The sequence below is a fragment of the Pelodiscus sinensis genome, chromosome 3 (assembly GCF_049634645.1).
Source record: "Pelodiscus sinensis isolate JC-2024 chromosome 3, ASM4963464v1, whole genome shotgun sequence".
In the NCBI taxonomy this organism is placed as follows: domain Eukaryota; kingdom Metazoa; phylum Chordata; order Testudines; family Trionychidae; genus Pelodiscus; species Pelodiscus sinensis.
In genome coordinates, this window is record NC_134713.1 from 149,944,115 (window position 1) to 149,959,013 (window position 14,899).

Here is a 14,899-nt window from a genome sequence, read left to right on the forward strand (position 1 = left end):
AAAAGATTTACTAGAGCATAAGTTTTCATGGGTAAAACCCACTTCAAAAGATGAATTGGAGTGGAAGTTACAGAAGCAGGAGAGAAGGGAGAAGTTGCTTGTGTTAATGAAGCTAACCAAATCAGGGTAACAGTGGGTCACTCTCAGCATTTGGTGTGGAGATGTGAATAGCCAGAGAAGGGTAATTACCTTTGTAATGTGTTAACCAGTTGAGATCCTTATTCAGCCCTAAATTGATTATTTTGAATTTGCAAATGAATTCTAGTTCAGCTGTTTCCCTTTGTAACCAGTTTGTAAAATTCTTTTGTAGAAGTATGGCTACTTTCAAATCCATTACTGAATGTCCAGGGGCCTTCTCTCCCTCTCCCTCCCCCCATCACCCCTCCCGGACTCCTCTAACCCCAGGGGGTCTTTTCTCTCTCTGCCGGTACTATGGCCAAGGGCTGGGGGAAGGGGGGGCAGGGAGGTCTGGGAAGGGTTTGGGATAAGGGAGCAACTTACCTGGTCTGATGGCAGGCAAAATGGTGATCCCCAGCCCCAGCTTACTATTCTCTTGGTGATGTGGCTGTCCCCTGTGGCCACTCTCAGAACAGGAAAATAGTCCCCATTCCTGACACTTCCCATCTTCTTAGCACAACCAACCCCTGGCCTTGTTTTAAGTTAGGATAAGAGGGGCCTGCCTACCAAATTTGGTGGGCATGGCTCTTACCATTTAGGAGGAGTTCTTGCACAAACAGACTCACAGATAGACAGACAGATGCACATTGCTAAAATCTATAGATTAGTAGGAATTCTTTGCTCAGAAAGCCCCCCCCCCCCACCATTTTGATAGTCATGATTCTGTCCAAGTGTTTGCAGAGATTCTCTGAATAGTCCCATTGATTAAAACGATGTTGGGCTTTCTGCATTTGGGGAGGGAACACAAGCAGCACCACAGAGATGTCGAGCTTGTCATCCAACATATATAATTTCAACAGAAAGAGCAAGCAACCAGGTAGAACCAGGTAGGATGAAGCTATCCACACCTCTCTGCCTTATCACAGATATGCAGGAAGTGAACGTTCTTGCTGCAGGAGCAGGCAGGAAAACCAGCACAAGAGTAAGCCACACAAAAAAAAACAAAGCACCATGAAACGGCTTGACAGCGTCTCTATTAAGCAAAAATGCCCCCCCCCCCCCCCCCCCGCCCACCACCATTAAGCAGCAGTTATTGCTGTTAAGTATTATTCAGGTAAAATTAATTCCCTGGGAAATGACCCAATTAGAAGGATTTATCAGTTACGTATTTCCTGTGTATGTGGAGTGGACTGTGTTTAGACGGCAATATCAGGGCAATTTCTCATTGCCCATTCCATGTTGGCACAGAACCTTGCTCATCTCTAAACAACACCTAAAAACCTCTGTAAATGCTGAATATATTAATACATACTCACATCCCTTGGTTTAAGGGATACACCAACAATACCGTGCAATTTTATTTCTTTCAAATGCTTGAAAGAAGTTGCCTCTTACCTTCTAATACCCTGGTGTAATAGCTACCGCAGCACTGATACTTTGGTTGCACAGCATGTATCTGACCACCGCAGCAAACCCCTGATGAATTAAGAATAAATGGAATGTACTTGTCCTCACAGCACTGGAAGCCAGGTTTATTGTTGTGCAGAATCCCATTACAACACACCTAAAAGTAGTTTAAAAAAATAGGAAGGCAATATCAGTTAAAGAAAACATAATGCACTCCCTGACAAAACAATGTCTATGAAAAATGTGTACAATAAATCCTCTCTCTGATGCTAATATGAATGCAGACAAACAAAATGCAACACGGCTAAAATCCTATGCCCTCCAGCATTATTAGACTTCAATAAACTACTGTTCATGTGACAGAATGCTGCGATTTTGTGGCCTTCAACCATGCCGCACCTTAATAAAATACTCCGTTAATATGAATTGTCTTCACATGACTCTCTAGACTGCTTGAATCTCTCAGTGTGAAATAGATTTCGATATATAGATATAATCTACCCCACCTTCCCACATTCAATTTTTATTTTCATGAGCTATCTGATCTGTAAACCTTATCACTAAGAAAAACAGGATTTACCAATACGAGCTCTTGGTCTTCCTTTTCACATTAAAATAAGTAGTTTTCTTCTTATATCATATGATCACTTATTTATTAACACAATTCTTCAGACAATATGATCTCAAGAGAATATAATTTATATATTTTTTTCAAAATAAAATTTACATGGAAATGAATTTTGAAAAGGTCTTTTAACTGTGGTCTTCTCTTCAGGTACTGTAGAGGAAATTATACGCTTGAACAATCAAATAATTATTTGTACGCTTACTCCTGTGAACATAGACTGACATTCTGTATACATAACAAATCATATAGCACAGTTGGGAGAATCATAGTGAAGAGCAAACCTCAGAACCTGTTCAGTGCAGCTATATTAGTTAGAATGGATACCTCTTGTGGCTAGACAGAAAATGCAGTTGGCAGTATAGCACAAGTGTTTAATCTCTATGGGTATGTCTACACTACAAAGTTAGTTCGAACTAACGGACGTTAGTTCGAACTAACTTTAATAGGTGCTACACTAGCGCTCCGCTAGTTCGAATTTGAATCGAACTAGCGGAGCGCTTAGTTCGAACTAGGAAAACCTCATTTTACGAGGACTAACGCCTAGTTCGAACTAGCTAGTTCGAACTAAGGGCTGTGTAGCCCTTTAGTTCGAACTAGTGGGAGGCTAGCCCTCCCCAGGTTTCCCTGGTGGCCACTCTGGCCAACACCAGGGAAACTCTATGCCCCCCTCCCGGCCCCGGACCCCTTAAAGGGGCACGGGCTGGCTACGGTGCCCGTGCCAGGTGCAAGCCTGCCAGCACCCAGCTAGCAGACCCTGCACCTGGCACGGCACAGAGCCACCCACCCGATGCCCCCCAGCCCACCCCCTCTTGCCGGGACCAGGCTGGCGGCTCCCGGGAGTTTACCCTGGACCGCAAGAGGCGGGCACCTTCCTGGGCTAGTGCGGACATCGTGGACCTCGTCCACGATCTCCGCACTAGGCACAGGAAAGTGGCCGTCTAGGGCAGGAGAGCTGCCAGCCTGGCCACCCAGGACCAGGTGTGCATGAAAATCAGGGGGGTCCACTGAGACCCCCGACACTGAGCCCTGAGCTTACAATGGCCTTCCTGGGTCAGACCAAAGGTCCATCTAGCCCAGTAGCCTGTCTGCCAACAGCGGCCAACCCTAGGGACCCTGGAGGGGATGGACCGAAGACAATGACCAAGCCATTTGTCTCGTGCCATCCCTCTCCAGCCTTCCACAAACTTTGGGCAGGGACACCACTCCTACCCTCTGGCTAATAGCACTCCATGGACCCAACCTCCATCACTTGATCTCACTTCCCTTTAAACTCTGTTCTAGTTCTAGCCTTCACAGCCTCCTGCAGCAAGGAGTTCCACAGGTTAACTATTTGCTTTGTCAACAACAACAACAACTTTCTCTTACTAGTTTGAAGCCTGCTACCCATTCCTTTCCTTTGGTGTCCTCTAGTCCTTCTTTATGGGAACTCAGGAAGAACTTTTCTGAATGCACCCTCTCCACCCAACCCCTGCTTTTAGAGACCTCTATCCTGTCCCCCTCCGTCTCCTCTTTTCTAAGTTGAACAGTCCCAGTCTCTGTAGCCTCTCTTCATCTGGGACCTGTTCCCAACCCCTGATCATGTTAGTTGCCCTCCCCTCTCCCAGCCTTTCTCTTCCCCTCTCCCACCTCCTTTTCCCAGTCTCCCCCAGTTTTTTTTCAATAAAGACAGAGTCAATGTTGGAAGAAACGTTATCTTTATTTTGTACATCAATAAGAAGGGGGGCTAAGGAAGGGTAAGTGGAAGGAGGTGAGGGAGGAATGGGGTACGAGCCCCCGATGGGGAGGACTGGGCTGGCTCTGCGGGCTTCTGGGGCTGGAAGCTCTCCTGCAGCCCCCCAATTACTCCCTCTCCCCAGATGGCAGCCTGCGGCAAGTGCAGCTGGGCTGATGGCCGAGTGGTGTGATGTGCCCAGTGTGGGCACTCAGGGCACTCCAAGCCAGAACTTCTTTGCAAGCGGGGCACCCCTTAGAACTGTGTGTCCGGGGTGGGGGTCGGGACCCTTTAAGCGCAGCCCTCGGCTAGCCTGAGACAGCATCTCCATGCTCTAAGTCCTCCTTTTATGCCCTGCCGGCACTGCTTCCGGCCATCCTTAAGCCCTGTTCAGAGTCCACTCAATGTGGACTTGCTAGTTCGAACTAGCAAAACGCTAGTTCGAACTAGTTTTTAGTTCTAGACGCGTTAGTTCGAACTAGCTTAGTTCGAATTAACTAATTCGAACTAAGTTAGTTCGAACTAGCGCTGTAGTGTAGACATACCCACACATCCCTTTTTTTTCTCTTGACGCTGTGCCATAACCACATTCTAGTTCAGCTCATCACATCCACGGAGAAAGAAAGAGTAGAAAAAAGAAAGAAAAAGAATGCGTCTAGCTGTTCAAAAGGATCTTTCGTTTGTCTAGTTCATTTAAATTCATTATTCATCAACAAAATAAAATAATTAAGCAAAGTAGAATGGATGACTCCTTAGATTAACAGATGAAATATTTGTGAAATGATGGACCAAGTGGTATGAACTAATAAAAATAAAACCATACAAACAACATTTAACACCCTTCCCCATGCAGCCAGGCCCTTCTGCACTGTGCTACTATCTTATGTACATGACACCTTCTCTCTTACTGTCCATGTAAGAAAATACATCATACCCTCAATTATCCTGTATATTTTTGATCGCCATATCCTTCCTTCTTTCAAGGGGGTGTGCAGTGCCGTGAGGTTAAAGAACTATAGAAAGTAAGGAACCACTGTCCCTAACTTTCTGTGGTTCACAAAAAACAGGGTTCCATCTCTCTCTCCCTACAGGACCACACAATGCCCTGAGGAGGAGAGATGATTGAAGCGTTATAAAGGATGGGCTCACCTTATCAAGGAGTATAGTGATAGACACACTCCTTCTGCCACCCAGGGCTCTTCTGAGAAGGGGATGCTCTGTATCAGCCCCGGTGAAATGACTCTTGGTTACTGCTACTTACAAATATAGATGCAAGAAGTCTGGTCAATATTAAGTCAGTCTTCCTTTTTCACTCACATTTGCCATCAAATGGATCCAGAAGATTACATGCAGTGTCTCTACCTTCTCAGGCTTCTCAAAGTACCCTTGATGCTATCGAATCAGCTTATATGTGCATCATTAGCCCCAGTGTAGACTTTATGAATTAGAAATTCTTCAGTCTTCCTAAGGATATCCTCTGTGCCTCATTTCATAACCCTTTTCTTGGGACAACAGAGGCAGTATATAATCCAGCTACACAAAGAAATGATGACCTAAAACCTATTCTTCAACCCTTCTCTCCTTCCAGCTGGTAGTCCCTTCTGATGATGCTTCTGTTTGTAATCTATAGCATTTGGTTTCACTGGTTTCTGTCACAAGCTTCAGTTGCTTGTCACTGCTTCCTTGTCACCCAGAATGAAAAGCAGTGAGAACTTTATCCATATATATTTCCCTCCCCCCAGCTTCTCCAGAAAAAAGGTACTGGTAATCTTTGAATTAGCCAGTACTGCATCCTGCAGTAGCCATTTTATAGCTCAGCTGATGGTCTTCCTTCAAGCGGTGCCTCAAGTGGACTAGGCACAGCCACTCCACATGCCTCAAAGAAATATCATGAGACTCAATTTTTTACTCATTTTACCATGTTTTGAGACCCTTGGATGGAAGGTGATTTGTAAGTGTAAAGTATAATTATTAATGTTTCTTCTTTCCCAGCTGAACTCCCTTGGGAGATCCCATTAAATAACCAGCTATGTACTCTGAGCTTCAGTAGCTCCAAACTCTTACCAAGTCTTCCTGTCAGGATGTCCCAAAACTCCACGCAGAGCTTAAAAAAAAAATCCCCTGCTAGCGCTAAAACATGTTGGACTTTTTTATCTGGCGTTACCAATTGATGTACTTGGTGCTATTTTTATGTAGCTACATAACAGCCTCTGCAGCCAGCTGTAAATTGTGAAATAGCACTTTTTTGGCAGCATTGTAAAGACAGTCAGTTACTATTTGCATTGGTATTAAGCTCAAAGAATTTGCATTAGCAAGCCATAAAATAAAATGTATTCAAGTAGCGTTAGGATTATGTCACAAACCAAATCAGCAAAGGCACTGAAATTAATGACTAAAGGTTATTATTATCTCATCCTCTTATATCTTGGTGCGGCAGCACATCCTGGATGGCGTAATGTTGCCCAGCAATTGGAGATCCTTACAGTAATCAGACACAGTAGCCCAAACACTTGACCGGGTCTGAGATCTCTTCCCTGCAGAAGGCTATGACATATGTGCAGGCTAGACAGCAGGTTACAGTGTTATACAGTGAATACTAGTTGCATTCATGCAGGAGGCACTGGCGGATTTAGAGTTAGTGGGGCCCTGCGTTCAGCTTCCATTGTGGGGCCCTCCCTAGGGGACCCAGACAAGAAAAAGAACATTCACTCTTCCCGCCTCTTCCATTTTTCATTCCTTTTTCTTTACCCTCCTATATTATAAGTAATAAGAAGTACATGGAAATAAAGTCAGGTGACATACACACTAATTCTTTTCTTTAAAAGATCCATGGTGGGAGCTAACATTTTCCAAAAGAGAGACTATAACACTATAACACTAACTAGAGCTAAGTTATAGTCATATACACTGATTGCTCTCATTGACTATATCTACAATGAAAAATCCATGGCAGAGGGCCTCAGAGCCTGAGCCAGATGACTTGGGCTGGGAGCTAAAAAATGCAGTACAGACATTGGGGCTCAAGCTGGAGTCAGAGCTCTGAGACCCACCTCTTCATGGTTTCAGAGCCCGGGCTCCAGCTGAAGCCCCAGGGTCTGCATTCAGTTTGGTAGCCCTGTAGCCCAACACCCAGGAACCCAAGTCAGCTGGCCTAGGCCAGCTGCAGCCACATTATGGGTGTTTTATCCCAGTGTAAACATACACACCTATTAGCTCACTAGTCCCTTGCCAAATTAAGCCATTAAGAATGCATCTCCCCCACTTACCTTGAATACAAGGGATGGCGATAGATAATACCATGGGGTACATCTAAATGACATCCCTTTTTCGATAAAGGTATGTAAATTAGACATATCAAAATTTAAATGAAGTCGGGATTTGAATTTCCCGTGAATCATTTACATAATGGCAGCCGTGGCTTTTTTCTGAAAAGCTGTGTAACGGGATGGCAGGAGTGGAAGGGATAAGCCCCACACCCCACACCCGAGGGGCGCTTGGCCCCGGTGCCATGGCGTGCAAGCAGCTCTGTGGAGCCTGTTCAGCCACAGCCACTTGCATAGGCAGAGGGATTCCCCCAGCAGATGGACCGGAGGGCTGAGGAGCGCATGCGCCGGCGTCCCAGGAAGAGGGTGCCGGCTTTGAAAAGGAGGGCACCTGCCCTTGGGAGGAGGAGGGAGTGTGGCGGCAGGAAGCTCCGGTGAGGCAGGCGAGTAGGGGTCCCAAAGGCCAACGAGACCCCAAGTGGCCAAGACCAGGGAGGCACCAGGCAGCAGGGTGAAAAGAGGTGACCGAAGAGACCAGACGGATCATGGCCAGAGGGAAGGAAGCAGCCCAGGATGGGGCCAAGGACAGCCCATGGGCCGGTGAGTTGCGGTGTTGCCCCTCCCCCAGCTGAACAGGATGTCATTCACGCCTGTTCTTAGGGTCCTGGGCTAGGACCTGGAGAGAGGGAGGGTCCAGGTCCCCCTTTCCTCTCGGAGGTTACGGGGACCCTGATACCAAGGAGAAGTGCTGAGACTGGACTAAAACACACTTGTGTGAAGAGGGTGTTGCAAGGACTGGGGAACCAACCCCTAGTAACAGGACTAAAGGCACTTGGGTGAGGAGGGGGTTACAAAGACTGGGGGAGCTGACTCCTAACAAACCGCTTTTCGAAAAAAACCCGCGGTCAAGACGGGGACCCTTCAACAGAAATGCCCTGTTTTGAAAGATCCTGTAACCCTCATTTTTTGGGTTACAGAATCTTTCAAAATGGGGCATTTTTGTCGAAGGATCCCCATCTTGACCACTTTTTTTTTTTGTTTTGGAAAAGCGGCTTTTCGAAAAAAGCCGCAGACGCCATTATGGAAATGAAGCATGGGAAATTCAAATTGCGGCTTCATTTACAATTTCAATACGTGTAATTTACATCCCTGTATTGAAAAAGGGATGTAATTTAGATGTACTCTTATTTAGTGACTAGAATTCGGGGTCAGCTCTAAGCTATTAGCACTTTGTTACAGTCTGTGTTAAATTCCTGCTAGGGCTCTCCTCCCAGAACAATAGTAATACATGTTTCCTACAAATGCTTGTATTGCACCTAGCTCAATGGGACCAAATCCTGAAGAAAAAGAAGGGTCTCCTAGGACTCTTGAGCACTTCCATAGTGCAACCTGCCACCCCAATACCTAATAGTGCCTCTGGTGGAGAGAATGCAGTAAATAACTGTAGATCTTACCGACATGAAGGGTCCTATCTATCATTGGAGGAAGGCAGTTATAAGGCTAAATCTATTAGTGTTTGAGAGGCGCTCAGTTAGAACAGCAATGAACACTGTAGCACAGCAAAATAAAACAGACACAAAATAATAGAAAATGCAAATATCTACATAAGACTCTTTGAAGTGGTTTTGTAGCCACGTTGATCTCAATAAATTAGAGGGTCAGAGTGGGTGGGATAATATATTTTATTGGACCAATTTCTATTGGTGAAAGAAAGAGAATCTTTTGAGCTATTCAGATCTCTTCTTGATGTACATCACATTATGTGGTGTGCCTCATCCAGTGCACTAAATGCCCCAATAGCAGCTATATGGGTGAAACCGATCAATCATTACACACAAATTAATTCACACATAAAAATAATGAAAGACAAAAACACTACGTCCCCAATGGGCGAATACTTTTCACAAAACCAACACTGCTTATCTAACTTTTCAGTCCTTGTCCTCAAAGGAAACCAGCAAAATACCTTCAAAAGACAAGCCTGGGATCTTAAATTCATAACTTTGATAGATACTACAAATAATGGTCTTAAATAAAGTCACTGGATTTATGTCTGATTACAACAATCCGTCAGATACTATCCCTCCTCATCCTTGTTACCCTGTAACTAGAGAAGTGTTATCAGGCCACTTCAATGGTCTCTTAGCTACATCCACTAAGCAAACTATTTCACCTTGTATTTAGTTGTAGTACTCTCAGGCTACATCTCCACTTCTCGGAAGATCAACACTGTGGCAGTCGATTTTCCTTCATTCGATTTAGCGGGTCTAGTAAAGACCCACTAAATCAAATTCTGAGGGTGCCCCCTGTCAGTGCTGGTGTTCCTATTCTTTGCAAGGAGTAAAGGAAGTCAACAGGAGCATTTCTCCCTCCTGCTGTGAGGCCTGCGCTGAAGCTCGGTTTTAGAAACATTGACTCCAGCTACATTTTTTACATAGCTGGAATTGTGTACTTTAAGCCAAACCTCCCCGGTAGTGTAGACCTCCTCAGAGTCAAACTCCCAGTAAGTCAAGACAAGGCCTAATACTGAAGGAAAAAAACAAAGAAAACTGCATTCAAGAAAAAAAAATAAAGTCAGTGTTAAATAGTGCAGGCAAAAGTAGATGCATTTTTTCTTTACATCATCCCGATGAGTATTAAATATTATCGATATACTACACTTGATTAAATGTTTATGTTGGTTTCTCAAAAAATAACAAACAACCCTCCCATAAATTCATTTACATTTTGGACCAAAATCATGCTCTTAAGTCGGAAGTATAGTTTCACAAATACTAGGTACATAGTATTTCCCTGAATGGAATCTAAAGCTAAACCTGAGTCAGCTGAAATAATTTATATTTTGATCTGAATCCCTCAAATAACTCACTTTCTTAATTACTGTCTCCTTGGACAGTGAATCTTTTGAATACACAGTTAGCTTTAGACACTGAATGCGAGATGATGCTGTTGACAAATAGCAACACTATTTCATTACATTAAATCTTACCCACAAACTAAGAGTTTTCTACCTCATTTGTCAATAAAAACCATTTACAGACTCCTACTGTCTGGCTGCACTATTGATCCAACTCCCGAACAGCAACTAATATGATGATTAATCTGAAAATGACCACAATTTAAAAATATTCCTGATAAATCATGAGCATCTCATTCAGTGTTGCTCATTATTGCCATGTAAACAACCACCCACTTGTATCTGAATCTAAATAGGTTTGCTGTAAAGCAGAATTAAGTCATTCAACCAGAAGAATTTGAAAGGTGCCTAATCATCCCAATAAACTAATATTTGCCATGAAAATGATGATGAATGATAAGAGTTAAATGTATACCAGGAAGCTTTATAAGCTTCGTTTCATGACCTAACCTTTCCCCATAGGTTTTTCAAATAGACATGTGTATTATAGTGTAATTGCAAACCTAGAAATTTCACAGTGGTCTCTATGCTTCACAATACAATTACTTAGAACTCTATGGTGACAGTGATGAAAGGACTTAGATCCTCATATTCTTCAAAATGTACAGGTCCTTACTAACTGAACTAATAGAGCTAATCTTCTTTAGCTATTTGCCTTATAAGGCCTTTGACACACAGCTGAGCATTCCAGTATAAGTTCCAGGGAAAATTTATCAGAGAAAATGTTCATATGGTCATAGATTTTAACGCTATTAGGGACCATTAGACCATCTTTGCTGACCTCCCTTTTTAGCACAAGCCATAAGATATCACTCAATGTTGCCTGTAAAGCAAAATCACTTATGTCTGACTAAAACATATCTTCCACAAAGGTATCCAGTCTTGTTCTCAAGACATCAAGAAATGGAGAATGCACCACTTTGCTTGGTAGTTTCATTGGTAAATCACCCTCATTGTTAAACACAGTGCTTTATTACTAACTTGAATTTCATAGAATCATAGAAGATAAGAGTTGGCAGAGACCTCTGGCAGTCATCTAATCCAAACCCCAATTTTCTGGCTTAACTTAGTTTCCTGGCATTGGTTCTTATTATAACTTTCCTCCTTAGGTTAAGGAGCCCTTTAGTACCTCAGGGTATGTCTACACTACCCTCCTAGTTCGAACTAGGAGGGTAATGTAGGCATACCACACTACACTGCATTGGAGAAGATGGAGAGGAGAGTCACAAATATGATTTCAATGGCTAGTGAAAATGCCCTAGAATGAGACATCTAAAAAATTAAATCTACTAAATTTATCAAAAAGAAGATTGAGAGTTGATTTGATCACAGTGTCTGTTTATCTTTACAGGGCAAATCTATGAGGGTATGTCTACACTACCCTCCTAGTTCAAACTAGCGGGGTAATGTAGGCATACCGCACTTGCAAATGAAGCCTGGGATTTGAATTTCCCGGGCTTCATTTGCATAAGCGGGGCGCCGCCATTTTTAAAACCCCCGCTGGTTCGAACCCCGTGGAATGAGGTGTACCGGTAGTTCGGAATAGGAATCCTAGTCCAAACTACCTAGTTCGAGCCCCGTGTAGCCGTGCTACATGGGGTTCGAACCAGCGGGGTTTTAAAAATGGCGGCTCCCCGCTTATGCAAATGAAGCCCGGGAAATTCAAATCCCGGGCTTCATTTGCAAGTGCGATATGCCTACATTACCCCGCTAGTTCTAACTAGCGGGGTAGTGTAGACATACCCTCATAGATTTGCCCTGTAAAGATATACAGACACCTTGATCAAATCAACTCTCAATCTTCTTTTTGATAAATTTAGTAAATTTAATTTTTTAGATGTCTCATTCTAAGGCATTTTCTCTAGCCATTGAAATCATATTTGTGACTCTCCTCTCCATCTTCTCCAATTTTTGACATCCTTTTAAAAATGTGGGCACCATAGCTGGATCCAGGATGTATCATTCTCATCAATACTGCAATAATGTTGTTTGTTCACTATGAACCTTAACTGCTTTTCAGTATCATCACTTTCCAGGGTACAGTCTGCATTTTTTTATTTAAATGTATGAGGTTGCATGTGTTAAGTGAAATATACACAATTGCTAGTACCTTAGACTTTGGATGATAGCACAGGTCTCCGCAGATGTTTTCATCTATCTCACATTCCAGTGAGAGGCATGGTTCACTGATCTGGTCCATTGGTAGCTGCTGCACTGCAGTGCACTGCTGCCAGGCTTTACGTAAGAGCTCATATCCACGAATAATGCCATTCGGTTGTCCTGGTGATGCCCAGTCAATTTGAAGAGATCTACAGCAAATGGAATAATTAATGTACAACAATTAATTTACTATTTCCTTTTTTAGGTGAGCTTCTGTTGACATTCACATTTATTTAGAAGTCTCTAGTCATGTCTACATACATTGGTCATATGAGCGATGTCTAGACTGCAAGCCTCTTTCGAAAGAGGCTTTTTCGAAAGTATCTTTCGAAAAAGCCTCTTTCGAAAAAGCGCGTCTAGACTACAATACGCGGATTGGAAAAATCAATCCGCTATTTCGAAAAAGAGCGTCCTGACTGCTGGACGCTCTTTCAAAATTAAAAACCACCCGGAACTGCTTCTGCCAGGGCATGGGGGCAGCATTTCCTTCTGGGTGCTGCTGCCTGCCCTTTGCAGAGAGGCGTGGTTAAAAGGACGCCCCTGAACACCCGTTGTTCTGCTTCTGCAGCTGCCTTTGCTGTCCCTCTAGGAGGTAAGCAAGGCATTGCAGTGCTGGTTTGGAATGCTCAGCTTCCTGGGACACCCCAGCAGGTTTTTTGTTTGGAGGTTTTTCTGTTTTAGACCCGTTTTTTCGGCATGGAGCCAGAGCTGCCCCTGGGCATGCGATGGCTCCACGCCATCATATTGCAAGTGTTGCTGCATCTGCATGACACAGTCATGAGGCTACTTCCCCATCTGGACCCAGACCAGAGGTACGAAGTGATCGTCCGTCATGCAGCCCCACAGCCCTTGCCTCCAAACTTCTTTGTGGACAGGCATGTTTGGAGGCTTGACAACAGCTCTGACTGGTGGGACCGGCTCGTGATGGAGCTCTGGGATGACCAAGAGTGGCTACGCAACTTCCGGATACGAAAGACCACTTTCCAGGAGCTGTGTACCTGGCTCGCCCCTGCTCTGCAACGGCAAGACACCCACCTGCGGCCCGCTATCCCCGTGGAAAAGAGGGTCGCCATTGCCCTCTGGACGCTGGCAACCCCCGACAGCTACCGCTCCGTGGGACACCAATTTGGGCAGGCCTACTGTTCGATACATCCTGATGGAGGTAAGTCATTGTCTGGGGACAGTCACAGTTTGGGGTTGGGGGAAGGGAGACTGCTTTTTAGGGCTTGTAAGGCCTCCTCCTTTCCCCAGAGCTTGAGAAGGGTCTTGAGCTCTGGCCCAGACCATGACGGTGCCCGGCATTCGGAGCCCCTGGTTGGGTCCCCAGAAGGCTCACTAGAAGGGCTAGGAGGGTCTTGGGGCTGGGACATGCTGCACTTAAATAGCCGTGTGCTCTGGCTACTTTGCTGCCACAAGTGGCTGTGAGGGTGCCTGTCCCTTTAAGAAACGGCTGCAGACAGGAACCAGAGACATGCAAGGCATGCCCCAGATTGTCCACCAGGGCTTCTTCCTGGAGGCCATTATTTTCAAAAAAATGGCCTCCCCGCATCCACACTCACTTATTTTCGACAGATCTCTTGGATCTGCCATGGGCAAGGTGTTATTCTGCACCATACCCAACATAGTGCTTACAATGGACAAGCCAGACCTTGATTTTCATATTCAGTTTAGATGAGAGTGAGTGCATTAAAGAAAAGAAAATCAGCATAGTCTGTAGAACACTAGTCATGATTCAAAAGCCATGAGTATTATCTCCAGGATCAGACCCAACAATACTAAAAGTAGCATGCCTTTTTTCCCAAAAGAAAGAATTGTCATTAAGAGGAATATAAATACACTCACCCCTAAAAATGTTCTTATTAAAACATTTTACACATAGATATTTAGAAGAAAATTATATTAACTTAAAGTTGCATATTCTAGCACACAATCACAATAATCACTTTACACGTATTCAGGCTGTTTGGTGTTTCTCTCACTGAAGATCAGGTGACATCCTCACTTAGGAAACAGATTGCAATGCAGGATTACTACTACATACCAGTTCTTCTATCAATATATAAAACTGTCTAGTTAATACTATTCCCACAATACAATTGTTAAAAAATCTCCATAGCCCAATTACACAGCTGCTGTCAGAATGCCAGTGACATCATAAATTAGCATTAATTTAAACTAAGACAGTTTCACTCAAACAACAGCCAGCAAGATAAACTTTGACATCTTAACAGAACAAAAATAACAGCGCACTATTATTTCACTTCCTTAAGGTATAAACAGAGGAACACACATAGCAGTATGCACCTGCAGAGAGAGAATTAATGTCACCGATGAAGGAATAACTTCATAGGTGACTTGTAGAGTCACCATTATTATTCCGAGGTCTTCATCTGACTCGCTGAATTAATTCCACATTCTGTAGATGGCTATTTTGTATTCACTGCATATTCAACTATCCAAAAAAAAAAAAAAAACCCACTCCTCCTACATTTAAGTAACATTCCGGGGTCTGATTTAAATCCATAAAAGAAAGAAAATATATGGAGAAAGCTGAAGAGCAGAGGAAAAAAGAAAAGAAAGGCTAGCACTTCATTTCACTGGGACTCCCTCCCAGTCTTTGTACACTGCAATAACATGCCAAAGCCAGCATTACTAGTCATACTGCTGAATGATTTTGTGTTCAAGAGTTTCACTCA

General features: G+C 43.8%; 1 protein-coding gene across 1 annotated transcript in view; it reads right to left on the minus strand.

Annotated features, from left to right (window-relative positions):
* LOC102451796 (usherin) overlaps positions 1-14,899 on the minus strand; it is a 265,927-nt gene that overhangs the window by 211,070 nt on the left and 39,958 nt on the right. The window contains exons 9-10 of the mRNA XM_075925195.1: positions 12,154-12,352; positions 1,513-1,681 (exon numbers count right to left, since the gene is read on the minus strand). Of these exons, the coding sequence (XP_075781310.1) occupies positions 1,513-1,681; positions 12,154-12,352 (368 nt within the window). The remainder of the gene's footprint in view (positions 1-1,512; positions 1,682-12,153; positions 12,353-14,899) is intronic.